Source organism: Periophthalmus magnuspinnatus, chromosome 8 (assembly GCF_009829125.3).
Source record: "Periophthalmus magnuspinnatus isolate fPerMag1 chromosome 8, fPerMag1.2.pri, whole genome shotgun sequence".
In the NCBI taxonomy this organism is placed as follows: domain Eukaryota; kingdom Metazoa; phylum Chordata; class Actinopteri; order Gobiiformes; family Gobiidae; genus Periophthalmus; species Periophthalmus magnuspinnatus.
In genome coordinates this window covers 6,688,270-6,707,561 of record NC_047133.1, presented here as the reverse complement: position 1 = coordinate 6,707,561, position 19,292 = coordinate 6,688,270, and the positions used below count along the sequence as shown (strand labels likewise).

The 19,292-nt window shown below is 41.9% G+C and overlaps 2 protein-coding genes across 2 annotated transcripts; one reads left to right on the top strand and one right to left on the bottom strand.

Annotated features, from left to right (window-relative positions):
* Positions 1-1,465: 1,465 nt before the first annotated feature.
* Positions 1,466-9,071, bottom strand: cd2bp2 (CD2 (cytoplasmic tail) binding protein 2). Its single transcript, XM_033971599.2, has 9 exons — positions 8,986-9,071; positions 8,616-8,694; positions 7,142-7,268; positions 6,794-6,951; positions 6,074-6,339; positions 4,601-4,762; positions 4,379-4,512; positions 3,331-3,416; positions 1,466-2,412 (listed from the first exon to the last, which is right to left on the bottom strand). The coding sequence occupies exons 2-9, from the start codon at positions 8,688-8,690 to the stop codon at positions 2,302-2,304; spliced, it is 1,119 nt and encodes a 372-aa protein (XP_033827490.1). The 5' UTR covers positions 8,691-8,694; positions 8,986-9,071; the 3' UTR covers positions 1,466-2,301.
* Positions 9,072-10,377: 1,306 nt separating this feature from the next.
* Positions 10,378-16,018, top strand: pheta2 (PH domain containing endocytic trafficking adaptor 2). The gene is made up of 7 exons (XM_033970891.2): positions 10,378-10,527; positions 11,805-11,885; positions 12,791-12,972; positions 13,600-13,709; positions 14,253-14,584; positions 14,842-14,972; positions 15,970-16,018. The coding sequence occupies exons 2-7, from the start codon at positions 11,805-11,807 to the stop codon at positions 16,016-16,018; spliced, it is 885 nt and encodes a 294-aa protein (XP_033826782.1). The 5' UTR covers positions 10,378-10,527.
* Positions 16,019-19,292: the final 3,274 nt, after the last annotated feature.

Here is a 19,292-nt window from a genome sequence, read left to right as displayed (position 1 = left end):
TTAGACCTGATTGAGACCTTGTTTAGTCCTTACTTTCATATAAACATTCTGGGCCCCTGACACTGTTTATCAAACTTAATCATTCTCCTAAAATTTAATAAAAAATTATATTAATTTTAAAAGTTCTACATTACACAAAACAGATTCTTGTGAGCTTTAAGCCATGTCATAATGCTGTTATCTCCTCAAAAACAGACCTGGAGTTGTTTTTTGTTTCATTCACACATGTCTGAGTAACCCTTTGTTATTAGTCTGTCTACATCTCTAAAGTTCAAAATGCTCTGGTTCGCCTTGTGATGTCATGAAGTGGTAGTTTTCATGTTAACAGCTCCATTTACCTTTAATTCAGTAGAGACTGCCAATTCCAGGACTGAAATTATCCAAATAATTCTAGTGAAGGTGTGTGGAGTTTAAAAAGACAGTGGAGCACTTCCTGTGTCCACCTTGTGATGTCATCTGGTGATAAAGTGTTTTCTGTTTGAGAGAAGAACTCAGCCTAAATATGCAGGATTCATGTGTTAAACGTGTGAATGAAACAAAACACAACTCCAAGTATGTTTGTGATGAGGAAACATCACAAATCAGAAAACAGCGTATTACGGGCCCTTTAAATTGGAAAAGCAGGAGTCTATGGGAGCCCTTATAATGTGAGCTTTACTTTTTGGCCTTGAGATAGAGTTATGTCATGCAGCAGTAAATATCTGTCAGCAGATTTTTACATCATTTAACAATTCTGAGGGATTAATATAGTTTCATGTGTTTTAATGTTATGAGAAAATCCTTTGTCCCATACTGAGGAAATAGCAAGTAGGCTTGTCAGAAGTATTAAAAATCAGATACTAATCGATACTAAAACTAGTATCAAAACTAAATACTCATTCTTCGCAGGTATCGATACTAAAAAAAGGCCCATTGACAGAAATGAATCTTTCCTGAGTAGCTGAATAAAGTTTAATCCTGTTCAGTCCAGATTCTGTCCTGGTTTAGTTCTGGTTTAGTACTGAATATCTTTAGAATGATCTTGAGTTGTATCAGAACAAGTATAAGTACACATAGACTAGTATACGCCCATGGACCACAATGGAACCTACCTGGACACTGAGGGATTACACAGATATAAACCACATGGGAATATAAAATAAAGTATTACCATTCAATGTGGAAAATCACATTCTGTTGTCTGTGTAATCCCTCAGTCGTCCATTCTATTGTCTAAAGAAAGAGTGTTTTTATCATCATTGTGGCATCGGTATCGAGTCTATTCCTTAGTTTTGAAATTTAGTTAGAAATGTTTTAATATGGCACTAATAGCAAGAATTTGTTCTTTGCATCTTTTTGTGTCTGGGTTTCCAGAGACACTGAAGGAAGGGTTAAATGCAGGTTTAACCCAGAGACACTGAAGGATGGGTCTAATGCAGAGGACAAACCCTAAACCAGAAGATAAAATAGACAAACAAGGGGCATTACTATTTACACATCATTTATTTAAAAACATAAACAGAACCCAGGACTTAAAAAATGTCTGACCCAAGTTTGAATGACGTGAATTCAGAATATTCATTTGGATTTGACTCATTTGCATTTATTGATACTGTCAACAGCCAATGTCATCAACGTTCCCTGGGGGTGTGATGCTAACTGTAGGCACTGCTCTGTTTGAGACTCTGTTAGTCAAGTTAGACTTTAATCTGAGCTTTGTTTTCACACAATCTGACCATAAAGAACTGACCTAGCAGGAACTACAACAGGTGAGCTGATTTGTGCTGTTAAACAAGTCCCTCTCAAATAACACTGCAGTCACAAGCTAGCTAGCATTAGCCAACAGTTTTTTCAATTAGTCACCTTTTGTTGAAAATCAAACTCCTAAACAGGACCATGAACGTTCACATTGATCACAGGCTCCTGAAAATATGCTGTTTAAATCCATTTTGCATTTTTCATGTGTGTGTTTCAGATGATCTTAAAACTTTTTTGGCTGTGTTTGCTAATGTGTGCATTGTGTCACCATTTTGATGATGTCATAGTGTCAGATGGAGGGCGGGGCCTGTATAATTCTATATAATTTTATGGGAGATTCACGATTTTTTAATGAAATTTCCAAACCTCTGATGCACAAATGAAGAACCTCACTCATTTCACATGAACCCAACCTATTCCCCATTTTGTAATCGAGTGGAGCAATAATGGATAAAAAATAATCAAATAAAAAAATTAAATTCAGATTATAATTCAGAATTCAGTATTTTAAACCATGGGAGATTTTGTGTGTCGTTTTCATGCACAGAGGGGGAGGGTCTTCAGTCACGTGTACAGGTCAAAGTCCAGCCTCTTGGAGTTGTAGAACTGAGAGCCTTCTTGGTCAATGCGGCGACAGTAAACTCCAGTGGAGAAGTACCCCTCATCCACCCAGTCCTGAAAGAGAGAAAGGTAGGTTAGAATGAGAGTGATAAAAGAGAGAGGGGGGAAAACAGAGGGAGAGAGGGCGACAGTTAATTCCAGTGGAGTATTATCCCTCGTCCACCCAGTCTAGAATGAGAGAGAGATTAGAACAGGTGTGAAGAGAGATAAAGGAGGGAAAGAGAGAGAGAGGGAGGGAGAGAAAGAGGCAACAAGCTGCAACAGGGAGAAAGGGCGAGAGAAGAGAAGGTGTGAAAGTAAACTCCAAAGAGAGAGAGGAGGGGAAGCAGAGAGAGAGAGAGATATTACTGCCCAGTGAAAAGAGCAAGACAGGAGAAAAGCATGAGAGAAAAGGAGAGAGAAGTTGTGGGAGCAGCATAGAGCTAGAGAAAGAGAAGGGGGTCAAAAGAAAGGAAGAGGGGTATAAAGAAAGAGAGAGGCAGAGAAAAAGATGAATGAGAGAAGGATAGAGAGTGGTGAGTGACCGGGGGGTGGGGAGGGGGTGGCATCTGCTTGAGGAGGAGTAAGCCACTAACAGGATTTACATGAAGCATAGGAAAGAGCTGGAGTAAAGACGAGACAAAGATTATAGCACAAAACATGGAGCTAATACATGAACAAACTCTACAGTCCGTTTTCCTCCAGTGAATAAATGCATCTCAAGAACAAAGCCTGACTTAAATCAGCCCTATTCTGCTGGTGTCTCTCTATATCTCTCTAATCTCTGACACCTGTGGATCATTATGTTATAATTTACACATTTTAAATCACAATATTCACCTAAATTGGCTTAATAAAAGATACAAATTCACTGGACTTCCCTGTTAGAAACTGCAGTGCTCAGTGGGAGCTGACATAAAGCTTTCAGAGATAAGTGGATAGAGTAAATACTGTGGACATGTTTAAGAATGAGTTCATATACAGAGGACTGACCTGCATCTGCTGACTGCTGAAGGGGCCGTACACCTCTGAACTGTCCTGGTTCTCCCAGCGGTACTCCCACATCACCTCATCACTCGCTGAAAACAACAAAACCAACATTACAGAACATTTCAGTTAAATCCGAATCAATAGTACTAATGCCTTAAATGTGGAGGTGGCGATATGGACAAAAATGATTACATTTTCAATTATCAGAATGACAACTTTGAGATACTGACTCTGAATGGACTGTGCAAAACCCTGTGCCAGTTGTATTTATGGCTCTTTAGAATACTGTGCATAATGCATAAAACTAGTGAAAAAGCTCATCAAATTCAGCATATTCAGAACAGACGCTGACCTCACACTGTACAGCAAGGCAAGTTTATTTGTATAGTACGATTGGTACACAATTGATAAGATCACAATACAAACAAATCAAAACATAAATAATCCTAACATGAACATTAAAAGAAGAGACAGAATAAAACCCTTTCAGTCATATGCACCGCCAAACAGAACCGTTTGGAGCCTGGATTTAAACATTGTCAAAGTACAGGCCTGTCTCACATCTTCAGGAAGATTGTTCCAGGTTTTAGCTGCAAAAAACTGATGCTTAGTCCTGTTCAGACCTGGTTCAGGCCCAGCTCTGGGCACCAGCAGGAGGCCAGTCCCTGAAGTCTTCAGAGTGTGAGATGGTTCATATGGCACTAACATGTGGGAGATGTACTTTGCTTGTGTACAAGTCTCTCCATGGCCTAGCACCAGAGCTGCTTAAAAGTCTATCCTCTGAGCCACAGGAAGCCTCTTGCAGAGACCTGAGCACAGGACTTATGTGCTCGTACTTCCTGGTTCAAATTAGGACCCGAGCAGCAGCGTTCTGGAAGTACTGCAGCTGTCTTAACTATATGGAGCAATGGTCATATACACTGACCCATTCACGTTAGACCCACTCATGTTAGCAAACTCTTGGCACAGTTAACTTTATCAATGCTTTGTTTAAATTTGGAGGATTTTGTCACTAAATGTTTTAAACTTGAGCTACCTCCCTCAAACCCACCTCTCGTCTCCTGCTCCGTCTCTTCTGTTTTTGAGCCCAGTTTTTCGACAAATTTTTCTCCAAACATGTCCAACTCATCTTCCTCTTTGTCTTCTCCCGCTACCCTCCTCTTCATCGGCTCAGAACTCTTTAATCTGAAAAGGACAAAAGAACAGCGTTAATGGTCCATCCCTGGTCCAGCCCGTGCCCAGGCCGTGCCCGGGCCCTGCCCAGCCTGGTTACCTGTAGCTGAGCTTCTCGTAGGTCTGTTGGTAGATCTCATAGTCTCCTGAGCCCACGAGGCGGTCTGCCAAGGCGGTTAGTCGGTCCAGTTTCTCTGCATCTCTCTTCGTTTCCTCCTCTTCATCCTTCAGTTTCTTCTTCCTCCCCTTCAGACCTCCTAACCTGCAAACAGATGATAAACACGCTCATCTTCTGGACTGGGAAAATGGATGGACATAGGACAAAACTAAAAAACTTCTACATGAGTTTTGTTCTTGATGAAGCTGCCTTTTTGTGATCCGTGAAACATTTTGCAAAGGGTCTGGGAGTAAAGGCCCTTCCAGGAGTGATGCGTTTAGAACAGCAGTGCACACAGCTTGTTCCTTCTACATCCTGTGTGAATCCATAAAGATCCAAAATGGGAGCATAGAGCGAAACTAACTTCCGTCCTAACCATAGACTGTAGAGGTAGACAAAGTGAGTGTGACATCTCACATAGCATTTGGCTCCAGTCAAATGAAGCTCATCGAAGCTAGCAGTTACAGGGGTGAATTTGGAGGTGAGTTCCATATTTGGAGTTTGGATTGCGAGTATCATAGCAACCAAAGAGTCGGGCCAAGGCTGTTGAAAGAAACGCCCTTTCCTGCCCACACCATTGGTTTAGCAGGGAGCAGGCGCTTGGCAACGCTGTCAATCAAAAACACTGCCGGGAGTGACCTCAGGGAAAGAGGGCACCTGATTTGTCTGTTATTAAGGTTCATATCTTGAATTATGGACACAATAGCAAAATAAAAATACCAGGATCATGTAGAGCTGGTTAATAAGGACATTTTAAGACCAAAATGACAAGGCTTGCTGCAGCAGTTACAAAGAGAAGGGCCACAATTTTCTAATGTAAAGTGAATTAGAGTTGATGGAGCTGGAAGCACGCTCATGCTCACTTCTTGTTTGGAACGCAGTGGCTAAAAGGTTAGCTATGTCCATTAAATGCACAAGATATGGTCCTAACTTGGGATGGAGCATGCGTCTCTCTGATTGGTTAATCCTCCTATCAATCACATCCTCTGAAGTCGAGGAGATGGGACACAGTTCCAGATTCACTTGTCTTTGTAATGTTTTGTCAAAGCGTGTAATTCTGGCTGAACAGGTGCCAAGGCCAGGAACGTGATATGAGTTTTAAAAATTGTTATTGTACTATTGATATGGCAGTTTACGTATTTACATTTAGACATGTTGCTATTGGACTTTTTATACCGACTTCCTACAAATCTGTGACTTGACAACAATTAAAATTAATTTAGTCTTGAACTCTGGATCTTGAATAAATGCTCTATCCCATTAATTTATGTTTAGCCCCTGGTTCAGTCCTAGCTCTAACTGATAAAAGGAGAGAGTGTCCATGATGTTATAGTTTCGAGCTCAGAACTCCTTCAGTCGGTTCCCTTCTGGAGAGTGTTTATGCTGTGAAGTCCAATACTTTTATAGACTTCTCACCTCCGGAGCCCAGCGGCCACTGTCTCTCCAGGCTGCAGCAGCTCCACTACAGCCTGGGTGAGCTGAGAGTGAGAGAGGGAGGCCAGTGGATCCTCTCTCTCCTCTTCTTTCTCCTCTTTCTCCTCTGTGTCCTCCTCCTCGCTCTCCCCTTGCTGGTCCTCTCTTTTTTTCTCTTCCTCCGCTTCGTCCTCATCTCCCACTCGACGTTTACGCTTTGCTCCCAAACCTTTCTTCTTTTTTTTAAACGGCTGCTCTTTGATTCGCACCTGAAACAAAAAAAATATATAATTATGACCAAAATGTATTTTTCATAGTGAAATGAAGTGTATCCAGAGCTTAGGGAAGATTGAAGTGTGAACTGGTAACTAGTCCAAGAATCCCACGCACTTCAGAACCTAGTAGTGGACAGTGGAAAGTGTTGGTCACTAGGGGTCAGTATAAAAGCAACTTTGTTTCTTTGCTTCCTTGCACTTGTTGCATTGTAACTTTAGCAATTTACCACAACTTGATCAGTTAAATAAATTAAAAGCTCCCCTTGAAATCAAACACTAAAAAGAAAGTTAGAAGAGAAACATCCAGTGCTTCCAGTACCGCCCTCTTGTGATCAGTAGGGATAAAATAGAACTGTCTATGGACTAAAGTTTCCATAAGTTTGAATACTCTTCTCCTTCTAGTGGCTGTTTGGCCTAACCACACACAGTTCAAAACCTGTGTCTGTACCCAGTCGATGTTGTCAAGCCAGTTGTCACGGATCTGTGTTTCCTTTTTGATGAAATAATTTCCCTCTGAGTCGAAGTGTCCCTCCTCCATCTCTTCCTTCAGGTTAAAGGGTGTAATGGACACGCCCTCGTCAAAGTCGATCGTGGCATTCTCCTGACCTGAAAACACACATTATACACTTTAAATATCAGATTTACCAAAGACCTATGTAAGAAGACACCATTATTATCATTACATGACTGAAATATATCTGCTAAACTAATACAAGAATCTACATCATGATAATTACAACAGACTTATTTTACTTGATAAATGAAAGACATTATGTTTTAATTCCCAGAGCCTCACCCTCCACATCGTCGTCAGCTAAGATGTCATACTTGCTGCTGGACTCCTCCACCTCATCCTCTTCATCACTGTCCAGAGAGTGTTTCCCTTTGAACCGTGAGCCAGGACCGCTGACTGCCTCCACACTCTGAACACAAACAAACCACTGAGTATATGTGCATTTAACCATATATCAGCATCATTAACATTACAAACATGAAAACAATAGGACTGCCTCCTGACCACAGATCATATGTGTATTTAAATTGACAGTATGTAACTTTCTGGGAGGTGGCACATCGCCTGCCAGATTACATGGAAACAAAAAGTTAAAACAATACTTCACATTCTCCATGGAGTAAGTTTTATGCCATACTGTGAATAAATCTTTTTTGACCAAATCCACCACCTCCATCTTTGTTGTAAACTGTCATGTGATCAAAAAAAAGAAAACAAAACAGCAAAACATCACTTCACTATTTTCTCTGCAGTCATTTGAGATGATTTATTATATTTTTCAAAGACACATTGCTGCAGCGGTCGAAGAAGTACTCGATTTTGTTACTTCAGTAAAAATAGATACAAGCGCAAGAAAAATACATGAAAATTCAAAACACATGAAAAAATCCACTTAAGTATTAAAATATCCGTTTAAAAATGTGCTTAAAGATTAAAAAGTACGTGTTGTACATCTTAAAATGTAGAGATTTTGATACAGATTTGAGCTCAGTTTTGTTCAACAGAAACAACTGAATCAATCCATAACAAAAGCCAAAGTTAAATCTGTCAACTGGACACAACGTTGTAGTTGATAGATTTAACTTCGGTTTTTGTTATGGATCAGACCTGGACGACTGTGGGATTACACAGACAACTGAATCAATTGTATTGTTTTTGTTTGTTTTTTTTAAATTATGAATGTGTTAATGTCCCTTTTCAGCAAGTCTCAGACAATGATAAAAAATGCTTTTACTTGTCAGTCCTGTTCAAAAATATAGTGGAGTACAAAGTATAGCTCTCAAATGTAGTGAAGTATCCACTTAAAAATTTGCTTAAGTAAAGTACAGATGCCAAAAATGTTTTACTTAATTACAATACTACTTTTACTTTGTTACATTTCATCACAAATTGGATGTGTATTTTTTCCTATATAACTACCATTATACCAAGTAAATATCATTGGTATATATATATATATATATATATATATATATATATATATATATATATATATATATATATATATATATAATTTTTTAATTTTCTTAAATCCATACAACTTTTGTTACAATTTGTACTTTATTTGTGTTGTAAAACTATGTACATTTCACTGATATTCATGAAGTCATATCTTTTGTCTTTTTAGCAAAGCCTTCCACTTCTGTTTCTATGTAATCATAGACAGTATATATAAATGTATGTATGCAGTATATATAAATGTATGTATTTTATGTATATAAACAGTCTAAATGTGTGTAAGATTCACATTCTTTACCTTTTTCGTCGGGAGCTCATCTTCTATTTCAATCTCTCCGCTCCCGTCTTCAAACGTCACTTTCCTCTTGGACATTTTTCTAAAAACGCAACAAAATAAGAACAATTTTATTCACAAATCGCCACTATAGAAGCCCAAACCCAGAGCCAGTGAGAGCAGAAGTGTCTCATGTTGTTTTGAATGGCGCAGAAGACACGTTAGCTTTAGCATCACGCGCTAACAACATTCGGACAAAACGAGGCGAAAATAACCTTCAGAGTTCGAAGATCACCGCACAGATCCAGAATTAAAACAGCATAAATATTTCCCTCATTTTATAATCAAAATAACACGTTAAAATAAAGAGATAAATTAGTTAAAGTGTAAAAACCTGCTGCAAATGTGGAAACGACGTTCACTGTGTCTACTTCCGGCGCTTTTCTCAGCTTCCGGTTTCTGCCTGCAGCGTTTGAGTGACACCAAAGAACAACAGCGCCACAGAGAGGAGCGAAGGGTTTACAGCTTACCTTTACTCCTGGGTTTAGTCCTAGTTTAGTCCTGGTTTAGTTCTGGTTTGGTCCTGGTTCGGTCCTGTTTTGGGCCTGTTTGAGCCCTAGTTTGGTTCTGTTTTGGACCTGTTTGAGTCCTGGTTTGGTCCTGGTTCAGTCCTGGTTCAGTCCTGTTTTGGTCCTAGTTTAGTCCCGGTTTGGTCTTGTTTTGGTCCTGTTTTAGTTCTAGTTTAGTCCTAGTTTAGTCCTATTTGAGTCCTGTTTGGTTCTAGTTTAGTCCAGGATTAGTCCCGGTTCAGCAGCTGTTATTGCTTATTGAATTTTATATTACAGTCACTAGTAGAAACTGTTGTTGCAAGACACTTTTCCCTCATTTAGTATGAAAATGGTGTGTGAATGTTGGTGGTGGGAGGGGTCGATGGAGCAGACCCCTCTCCATCATAAATCATACTAAAACAGTAAAATAGGAGAATAAAATAAAATACATTAATACAATAAAATATAAATAATGATAATGTGTCACAACATTACTAAGTGTTGAAAGGCAGTCTGAAGAAATATGTATAAAATATTAGGCTATTGATACTTTGCAGTGACATCACACTGCGGGTGTTCTGCGTGTATGTCTATGGTGGAATGCTCAGCAGTTCAGTTACCGCCGAGACACAACGCACACATTAGCAAACACAGACAAAAAAAGTTTTAAGATCATCTGAAAACTCAGGAAAATACAAAAGTAATTTAAACAGCACATTTTGATTTTCCCTGTGATCAATCTAAGCATTCATGGTTTAGGTGTTTCAACAAAAAGGTGAGAGTTTAGAGAGAAATTAAAGTCTAACTTGAGTAACCGAGCTTCAAACAGAGCAGTGCCTACAGTTAGCATCACGCTCCCAGGAAATGTTGATGACATCAGCTGCAAAGTATCAGTAGACCTATAAGACTGATGCATTATTATTGAGGGCTGTGTTTTTGCAGAAACAGGTGAAAGAGTCAGAGTGATCTTTATCAAACAGCCTGAATCAGAAGTGAGATTCTCAGTTCTCAGTTCGGTGAAGTCTCTTGTTTCAGGAAGTGCGTCGTCTGCATTATTATTTCAGCAGGTCTGTGTGGACAGGACAGGAGCGAAACATGAGACTGTATCTGCTCCTGTCGGCTCCTGTCAGCTTCTGTCAGCTCCTGTCTGCACCTGTCTAATCCTGTCTGCTCCTCTGGCTCTGCTCCTCTGGCTCTGCTCCTCTGGCTCTGCTCCTCTGGCTCTGCTCCTTTGGCTCTGCTCCTCTGGCTCTGCTCCTTTGGCTCTGCTCCTCTGGCTGTGCTCCTCTGGTCCGATGAGAGGAGAGGAAGAGATGAAGATGATCGAGGGATGAAGGCGAGAGAGAAGAGACGAGTGGAACTCTGGACCTGAGGCTGTGGTCAAACAGGTGCTTTAAATACAATTATAATGACTCACATGTTTGAACCTGCTCCATCTGATACTTTAATGTAAAGGACTGGGTTAAATGTGTTTTACTTTCTCCAAAACTTGTTTAAATTCAAGTCAGGTCATTTATTGTGTTAGATTTACTTATTTTTTTAAGGTAAACGTGACTAGTTTCAATTCCAGGTTTGTTTGGTGGAGTTTATATTTGAAAACAGAAGTGAAATAGTGATATTTTTATCTATACAGCTGTGTTCAGCCCTGTTGTGTTTGTGTGTATATAGTTATAATCTCTGACTCCTGTGGATCATTATGTTATAATTTGCACGACAAATCATGACAAAGCGCTGCATGTTGTCGGCGCCCCCTATGGATAGCTGCACATTACACTAGTACTTTTTTTTTCCATTTTTACCAAAATAACTACACGATGCTGCCAAATCCTACGAGTATCACCGATAAAGAAAATAAAACTGGAAAAGGAAGTACATACGTCACAGTGGGCGTGTCCAGGTGGAGGTGAAAACGGGGGTAGATCGTCAAAATGGTGCCTGAAAATAAGAGATTAAAGATTACTCAAACATAATTCACTCCAAATACAACCTCAGAGACTCAATGAGAAAAAACGACTAGAACATGGTTAAAGATCTGAACAGAACAGTTTGAAGAATGGGTCTGATTTAACCAAAAGTGTTCTAATGTTTTGGATCACAGACACTCTGCTGGTTCAGCTGCACTTCATGAATTTAATTTTATTTTCTACATGAAAAAATATGATATGACATTGATCAGGTTGACTCTGTTCAATGTTTGCAGCCGGTTCCTCTTCTGAGCAAAGAACTGAAAACAGCAACTTTCATATTGAGCAGAAACTCTCCAACACCACACACTGTACAGCTCACACATACACAGAGTCTGCATGAAGTCACAGCTGCCCTGGGGCAGACTGAGGGAGGGGCAATCAGCATCTACTGCTTTTCCCACTCACACCCACCCACTTTGTTGCATAAGTGTCTTGCCCAAGGGCACAACAACAGTAAGCAATGGTCAGAGCTGCAACTGAACCACCAACTTTGGGTTTGGTTTCAATGCGCCATGAGGACAGAGACCAGCAGAGGGCAGCACACTATACTTTACTCATTAAAGACTGATTGTAAATGTAATGAAGTGAAATTATATGTTATAATTACACACAATTAAAAGTAAATGTTTAAAAATCTCCTCAGTTACAGTAATGTGAGTATTTATACATAACTATAATATTAACCCTGTGTGTTCCAGATGAAGCTCCACAGAAAGATCCTGGTGCACTACCTCTCCTGCCCCTCCCCCGTCGACAAGGAGGGGTACCTGTTTAAGAAGGTGAGGAAATGTCCCGCAGTGAGACGTTAACCCTGCTCTAATGTGATGAAATGTTCCTCAGTAGGGCTTTAACTCTGTTCTAATGTGATGAAATGTTCCTCAGTGGGGCTTTAACTCTGTTCTAATGCGATGAAATGTTCCTCAGTGGGGCTTTAACCCTGTTCTAATGTGATGAAATGTTCCTCGGTGGGACTTTAACCCTGTTCTAATATGGTGTCCTCCTCAGAAATATCCCTGGAGTTGTGTTTTGTGAAATCCCAAGTGCTTAAAGATGCACTATGAAACTTTTCTGGTGGATACACTGCCACCTGATTGTCTCCATAGAGATGTTATAGCTTTGTCGAGAATGTTCCACAGTATGATTTGTCTATATCTAAGATCAGATCTGTAAAAAGGCAATAAAAATTCCTGTCATTAAATAAATGCTTAGATAATCTAATGCCATACTGTGGAACATTCCAGAAGAAGTGACCACATCTCCATGGAAACGTACACAGAACATTACTAAAGAGTCTGTACATGATTTTGTTCCATGTATTTGAACATATGTGTCCTGGCCCAGTACAGATATATGTTGTATAACCAGCTCTTCAGGTCAAAATGAGTCCACTGTGTTCTGTCTTCATCAAAAAGTGTTTTACTGTCTGATAATCAGGAAGTGTGTATTAGCATACTAGTTGTTGTTAGTAGCAATGTGATGGTAAAACTCCTCTCTTGTCTCTGAGAGTTGTGAAAAGTGCTTATAAACTCATCATGGTGAATAATTAGGATGTTCTCACTGCATAAGGTTAGTGAGAAATAACTTTGTACCACTGCAAACTGTTTAAAATCAACTACTTCTGTTTTTCATGTTTTAAGATGGTAAAAATCAAGTACCCCCCTCTTTCTCCCTCTCTCTCTCACAGAAGGAGCGCACTGGAGCATTCCACCGGCGCTGGTTTGTCCTTAAAGGAAATCTTCTGTTTTACCAGGAGCGTCCCGCAGACAGACACATAGGGGGCGTTATCGTCCTGGAGGGCTGTGCTGTCCGGACTGAGGACTCGGACCGGGACTTCAGCCTGGTCTTTGAGGGACTCCGCACCTACAGGTGAGACGTGGCACTGCACCCTCTCAATATGAGCTGATTGACTGATCTAAAACTAAAGTATGTACATGGATTTGTATAGCATAATCTACTGTTCCTGGTCCTTTTTTGGCAACTTGAGTGCTTAAAGTAGAGAAATTTGCAGCTTTCTCATCAAAAATGTCTAAATCTAAGTTTGTGCTGCCTCCAGTGGCCTCTGCTATTTCAAGCAGTTGATGACATCACACAGAACAGTTTCTGATTACAAACACCTGGCTGGAGGGGTGGAGTTTGAAGAGTGGATACCCCCAATCACACTGTTCCTTATACCTCCTCCCCCTCACTCTCCACTTTAGTCTTCCAGACCCTTCCCCTCCTCCCTCTTCCTTTTAATCCTCCAGACCCCTCGCTTCCTCTCCCCCTCATTTTTTAACCCTACAGATTCTAAATGTTTTGAACAGGCCCAGTAAGTACAGAGCAGTGGGCGGGGATGGGGGGTAGGTGAAAACTTACATTTTCTGAGCTCTCAAATGCAGGACAATACAGGATTACTCAATCAAGCAGGAATCAATGAATATATAAGACCATGATGAGGGAACGCTGTTTGGACACGGTTACGATTGTCCCCTTTGGCTCCCTGTGTCTGTGCAGGTTCTGTGTGGGCGAGCGTTGGCGTAGAGATGAGTGGGTCAAATGCCTCCTGACCGCGTCCCACTGTTACCTGTCTCTGCTGCTACGGGACCTGGGGCTTCAGTACGAGGGTGAGCCTGAGGGGGACGCTGTGAAACTGGGTTGTATCACATTATATTTATATAACGACAACATCTGCAGATCCACTACAGACATCCGACCCTCCCCAAACCCTCCCTTCGTCTCAGTGTGTAGAACTGTATGCGAGGTTTAGATTTCAAACATTACTTAACTGTGTCCCACAGACAAGGTAAACATGTTCACATCAAAGACAACTTTTACTAAGAACTATTCTAATACTGATGTGATGCTCTCATTTGGGTTGCCAGTTTCAAAGCTGAAATCCAGTTGTTTTAAACCTAAAACATGTTTCTCTGATCTGAATCATCACTACTTAAACCCCGACACCTGCAGCCAATCATGACTCAGTGCTAGTGTAGCCTCTGCAGCTCAGGGAGTGAATTCTGGAGGTTCTTTTACATGAGGCCTGTCCATAAACTGAGAATGAGAACTGTAAGAGGCAGGACACAGACACAGTAAAGGAGGATGGGAGGGCATCTGACACACAGGGATACAGGAGACTGGCAGGGTGTTTGACACTCTTCTCTGTGCAGCAGCCAAACACCTTCAGAGCTGTGGTGCTTCAGCCCAGTTGAGGAGGACCAGTGACCTTGTGCTGACCCCGCCCGCCTCCTCTGACCCCAGGACTCTAACCCACACCCCCGCACTCCCCCAAGCCACACCCCCAGGCACCGGCGCGGTCAGGCCCCTCCCCTGGAAGTCGCCCAAACTCTGGGCACGACGCAACGCCCACGTGACCCCCATCAACGGCCCCGCCCCCCTGTCCAGCGAGTGGCCGGCGGTCCACTTCAACCCACTGCAAGAGTTTGAGAAGCTCCATGAGTACTACGGAAGAGAGGTGGAGAGGGTGAGGGAGGAGTGGAGGAGGGGAAGAGGGAGAGAAAGAAGAGAGGAGAGGGGGGAGAGAGAGAGGGAGGAAGGGGAGAGAGGGAGAGAAAGAACAGAGGAGAAGTCGGAGGGAGAGACGGAGGAGACAGAAGAGGAAGAGGAGGACCGAGATCTTATAGACTTGTTGTAAAAGGTTGGTTGGTGCCATTCTCCATCTGCAGCCCCTCTTCTCCAGGACAGTCCCAGGTCCTTGACAGCTGATTGGCCTTTCATCTCTGTTTACATCCTGTGTAGTCCTTTCAGGATCTCAGTAGTCTGGATTTTTGCGCTTTCCCAGTCCATGATGTTCAGAGACTTGTGATGCTCAAGGACCTGGGACTGTCCTGGAGACGCTGGACTGCAGATGGCGCTATTCCCCAGTACAGGTAAGAGAATGGTGCCACCTCATCGTAACATCACATGACTCTCTGAGGAAGGATCCAGAAGACATCACAAACATGTCAGAGTGTAAACAACGCCCTGGTCTGTTTAAAAGAACTGTTATATGGAGCTAAGATAGAGCATCATGAAGGAGTTTATTATGTTCTACGCTTTAGGCTTTTCTGGCCCTTTTCACATTAAAGCACATTGTTAAAGCTACCATCTGTAATTCGACTGGCCGCCCCTGTTGCATTCTCACATTTCACCACAAGATGCCATCTACGTTACTGCTGTCTGATAGTGCTCAGCTTTGGACTGACAGAAGAAGAGCAGAGAGCACAAGTGAGTCCCAGACCATAGCTTTCAATATCTCTGAAACCGCCCACTCCTCCTATTGGTCAGCCTCAGCGATGTCCTGAGTGAGTGACAGCTGCGTTTAACCAATGAAGTGTGAGCTTTCAGAAGAAGCAGAAAACTTTAAACTCTTGTGAGCTTTAAAGACATGTTATAATGCTGTTTACTCCTCGAAAACAGACCTGGAGTTGTGGTTTGTTTCATTCACACATGTTTGAGAAACATTATTATTAGTCTGTCTAAATCTCCAAAGGTCAAAACGAACTGTTCCACCTTGTGATGTCATGTCAGTTCAGTAGAGATTAGCAATTCCAGGTCTGAAATGATCCAAATGATTCTAATGAAGGTTTATGGGGTTTAAAAACACTCACACAAGATCTCAGCCTAAATCTGCAGGGTTTGTGTGTTAAACATGTGTAAATTAAACAAAACACAACTCCAGGTCTGTTTGTGATGTGGAAACAACATTATAACATAGAGTTAAACAGAGTAATATGGGCCCTTTATGTCCCCTCTTAAGACATTATAAAGATACTGACTGTGGACTGATCTGCTTTTGACATCTGGCCCAGCTCTCACTTCAGAAGGAAATGGTTTGAGGACAGCTTTTGAGACAAACTGTGACACTTTTTTCTGAATTCATTGCAGAATTTCTCCAGGGACGGTTATACCAAAGACAACAGCCAAGGGCCCATAAACCTGAGGGCCCCTGTATTGGCTCAGGTCAAAAGCCCCCTCTCCTGTGTGTGTGAGATGTGTGTGAGCTGAACACGTGTTAAAGAGGAGGTATTTTACTTCTATGTGGTTTTAACACGTAACATATTTATATCACCATGTTTCCTTTTTTGTTTTGAACATGCTATATTCACCCAAAGCAATAAATTAATATGTTTTAGAAGTTTCACTTTCATTTTTGATGCTCTGAGTCTCCTCTCTCATTGCTCTCTGTGCTAAGTCACCCCCCCTTCAGAGCGCTATCACAACACAATCAGCTGCGTCCCATTAATGAAACTACTGCACATCACATCAGGTTTGTCAAGTTGCTGTGTACAGTTTTGTATAATTTTTTTGTATATTTATGGACAATTGTTGTATGGAAGCATGGGTGATGTAGGCTTGTGGGTGGAGCTTCGTACAGGCTTGTACTGTAAGGAGGGTTCAAATAGGGCTCGGGCGAGATCGCTATATTACTCAAACATGCATGGATGACATCTAAAACCTCTTCAGATATGTTTTTGATGAGGAGACAGTGTTAGGGAGGAAGATAAAAACTTTTTTTTTAGCAGAATACCTCCTCTTTAATGAAGTGTTTATTTACACATATTTACTTTTGTTCATGTGAGTTTAGTGTGAACCTGAACACAGTATTTTTTCCATTTTCCGCTCTGTAGATTTGTTAAAGGTGCATTATGTAACTTTTCTGCTTGTTGCCGTGGAGATGTCCACACATTCATTCAGTTACAGGTGTTTTTTATGCCATTGCAAAACACCTTCATATTCTACTACTTGTCTCCATGGTGATGGATCATTTTAAGTCTATACTGTGGGACATTCTGTCGGTAAAGCAACACATCTAAAAAGTTACGTATTGCAGCTTTAATAAAGAGGGTCGTGACTTATATAAAACCTGTTTGTTTCGCTAAGGAGGGCAAAGGTCAGGGACATGACTCGCCTTTGTACTCACACTTTTACTTAAATACTTGTACATATAAATGAGATATTCTGCTAAATAAACATGTGATGATGTTGTTGTCTGTACAAAAACATTCCACCGCGTCGGGAGTTGACCCGGGGACCCTGTGGTTGAGTGGTGGAGGTCAGATTTACACAGTGATGAGTCCTCACTATGGCGTCTTTACATTCCACTGTCACGGAGACGTATGGCACGCCTCCCCCCACTGAGCCCCCAGTCCTAGTCCTGGTTCAGTTCTCCTGTAGTCCCCCCAGTTTAGACCTGATTAAGACCTGTTTGAGTCCTAGTTTAGACCTGATTTAGACCTGGTTTAGTCCTGGTTTAGTTCTGGTTCAGTTTTTGTTTAGTCCCTCCAGTTTAGAACTGATTTAGTCCTGTCTGAGTCCCAGTTTAATCCTGGAGGTTTAGAGCTTGTTTAGTTCTCATTTAGTCCCTTATTTAGACATGATTTAGTCCTGGAGGTTTAGTCCAGGTTTAGTCTGGGTTTAGGCCTGGTTTAATCTTGGTTCACTAAACCTGAATCTTAATCTATTTTAACCCAGATCTAAACTTCATCAGCAATCATGTTGTTGATCTGAAAAGTTTTATTGTGCTTGTGTCTCTCTATAGTTAAAATCTATGACACATGTGGATCATTATGTTATAATTTACACATTTTAAATCACAATATTCAACTTAAATGACTTAATAAAAGAAACAAGTCCGCTGACTTCCATGTTAGAAAACTGTGGTGCCCAATGGGAGCTGACGTCGCCGTTAACGTCATCACAACAAAGCGCCGCATGCTGTTGGTGCCCCCTGTGGACAGCTGCACATCACTCTAGCGAGCAGCACATTTTTTTTTTCATTTGTACCAAAATAACTATGTGACGCTGCCGAATCCTACGAGTATCATCGATTAAGAAAATAAAACTGGAGAAGGAAGTGCAAACGTCACAGTGGAGTGCACCGTTGGAGGTGAAAACGGGTAGATCGACAAAATTGTGTCTTGAAAATAAGATATTAAAGATTACTCAAACATGAATCACTCCAAATACAACGTCAGAGGCTCAATGAGAAAAAACGACTAGAACACGGTTAACATTTAGAATAGGTCTCCCTTAATAGAGCACACACACACACACACACACACGCACGCACACACAGGGCCTATGGAGTAACAGGAGACACTCAGGTCTGATTTCTGAAGAATGTGACGAGGAACTGAGACTAAAGCAACCTACAGATCTCCTCACAGATACATGAACCTCAGAAACATCTGAAACATCTCAAGTTATATTTTAAATGCAAAGACTTGCTCTATAGTGAAGGTTAAGAGGTTAGAGAAATGATTCTTTTTCACTGTTAATGTGCAACAGTTTTCACACAAACATATTTGTTTCATCGCCAGAAAAGAAAAGACTAAAGAAACTTGCTCTAAACATGGCCCTTTGGTCCGAAGAATGTGTCACTTTCTCCTGTCTGCTCCTGCCTGCTCCTCTCTGCTCCTGTCAGCTCCTGCCTGCTCCTCTCTGCTCCTGTCAGCTCCTGTCAGCTCCTGCCTGCTCCTCTCTGCTACTGTCTGCTCCTGCCTGCTCCTCCCTGCTCCTGTCTGCTCCTCCGGCTCTGCTCCTGTTTGCTCCTCTCTGCTCCTGTCTGCTCCTCTAGCTCTGCTCCTGTCTGCTCCTCCGGCTCTGCTCCTGTTTGCTGCTCTCTGATACTGTCTGCTCCTCTGGCTCTGCTCCTGCTTGCTCCTGGCTGCTCTTCTGGCTCTGCTCCTGTCTGCTCCTCCGGCTCTGCTCCTGTTTGCTCCTGCTTGCTCCTGGCTGCTCTTCTGGCTCTGCTCCTGTCTGCTCCTCCGGCTCTGCTCCTGTCTGCTCCTCTGGCTCTGCTCCTGTTTGCTCCTGCTTGCTCCTGGCTGCTCTTCTGGCTCTGCTCCTGTCTGCTCCTCCGGCTCTGCTCCTGTCTGCTCCTCCGGCTCTGCTCCTGTTTGCTCCTGCTTGCTCCTGGCTGCTCTTCTGGCTCTGCTCCTGTCTGCTCCTCCGGCTCTGCTCCTGTCTGCTCCTCTGGCTCTGCTCCAGCCTGCTCCTGTCTGGATCGTATACCTCTGGTCTTAAGTATGTGTCACTTTCTGGTGAGGTTAAAGTGACAGAGAAACAGCTGAGGCTCTGGTTTCACCTCAACCAGGAGACGAAAGAACGTTTAACACAGACATCCAAACATCTGCCTCAGAGAGGAGCAGAGAGGAGAAGAGAGGAGGAGAGAGGAAGAGAGAGGAGGAGAGCAGAAAGAAGGAGAA

What these genes read in the sequence shown, in the direction of transcription:
- pheta2 (XM_033970891.2), top strand. Translation starts at nt 11,805, where the DNA reads ATGAAGCTCCACAGAAAGATCCTGGTGCACTACCTCTCCTGCCCCTCC. An exon ending in GGGTGAGGGAGGAGTGGAGG is followed by an intron (nt 14,585 to 14,841) that starts AGGGGAAGAGGG and finishes CATCCTGTGTAG; the next exon opens with TCCTTTCAGGATCTCAGTAG. An exon ending in GGCGCTATTCCCCAGTACAG is followed by an intron (nt 14,973 to 15,969) that starts GTAAGAGAATGG and finishes AATTCATTGCAG; the next exon opens with AATTTCTCCAGGGACGGTTA.
- cd2bp2 (XM_033971599.2), bottom strand. Translation starts at nt 8,690, where the DNA reads ATGTCCAAGAGGAAAGTGACGTTTGAAGACGGGAGCGGAGAGATTGAA. An exon ending in GTGGCCGCTGGGCTCCGGAG is followed by an intron (nt 4,763 to 6,073) that starts GTGAGAAGTCTA and finishes ATCTGTTTGCAG; the next exon opens with GTTAGGAGGTCTGAAGGGGA. An exon ending in TACGAGAAGCTCAGCTACAG is followed by an intron (nt 4,513 to 4,600) that starts GTAACCAGGCTG and finishes TGTCCTTTTCAG; the next exon opens with ATTAAAGAGTTCTGAGCCGA.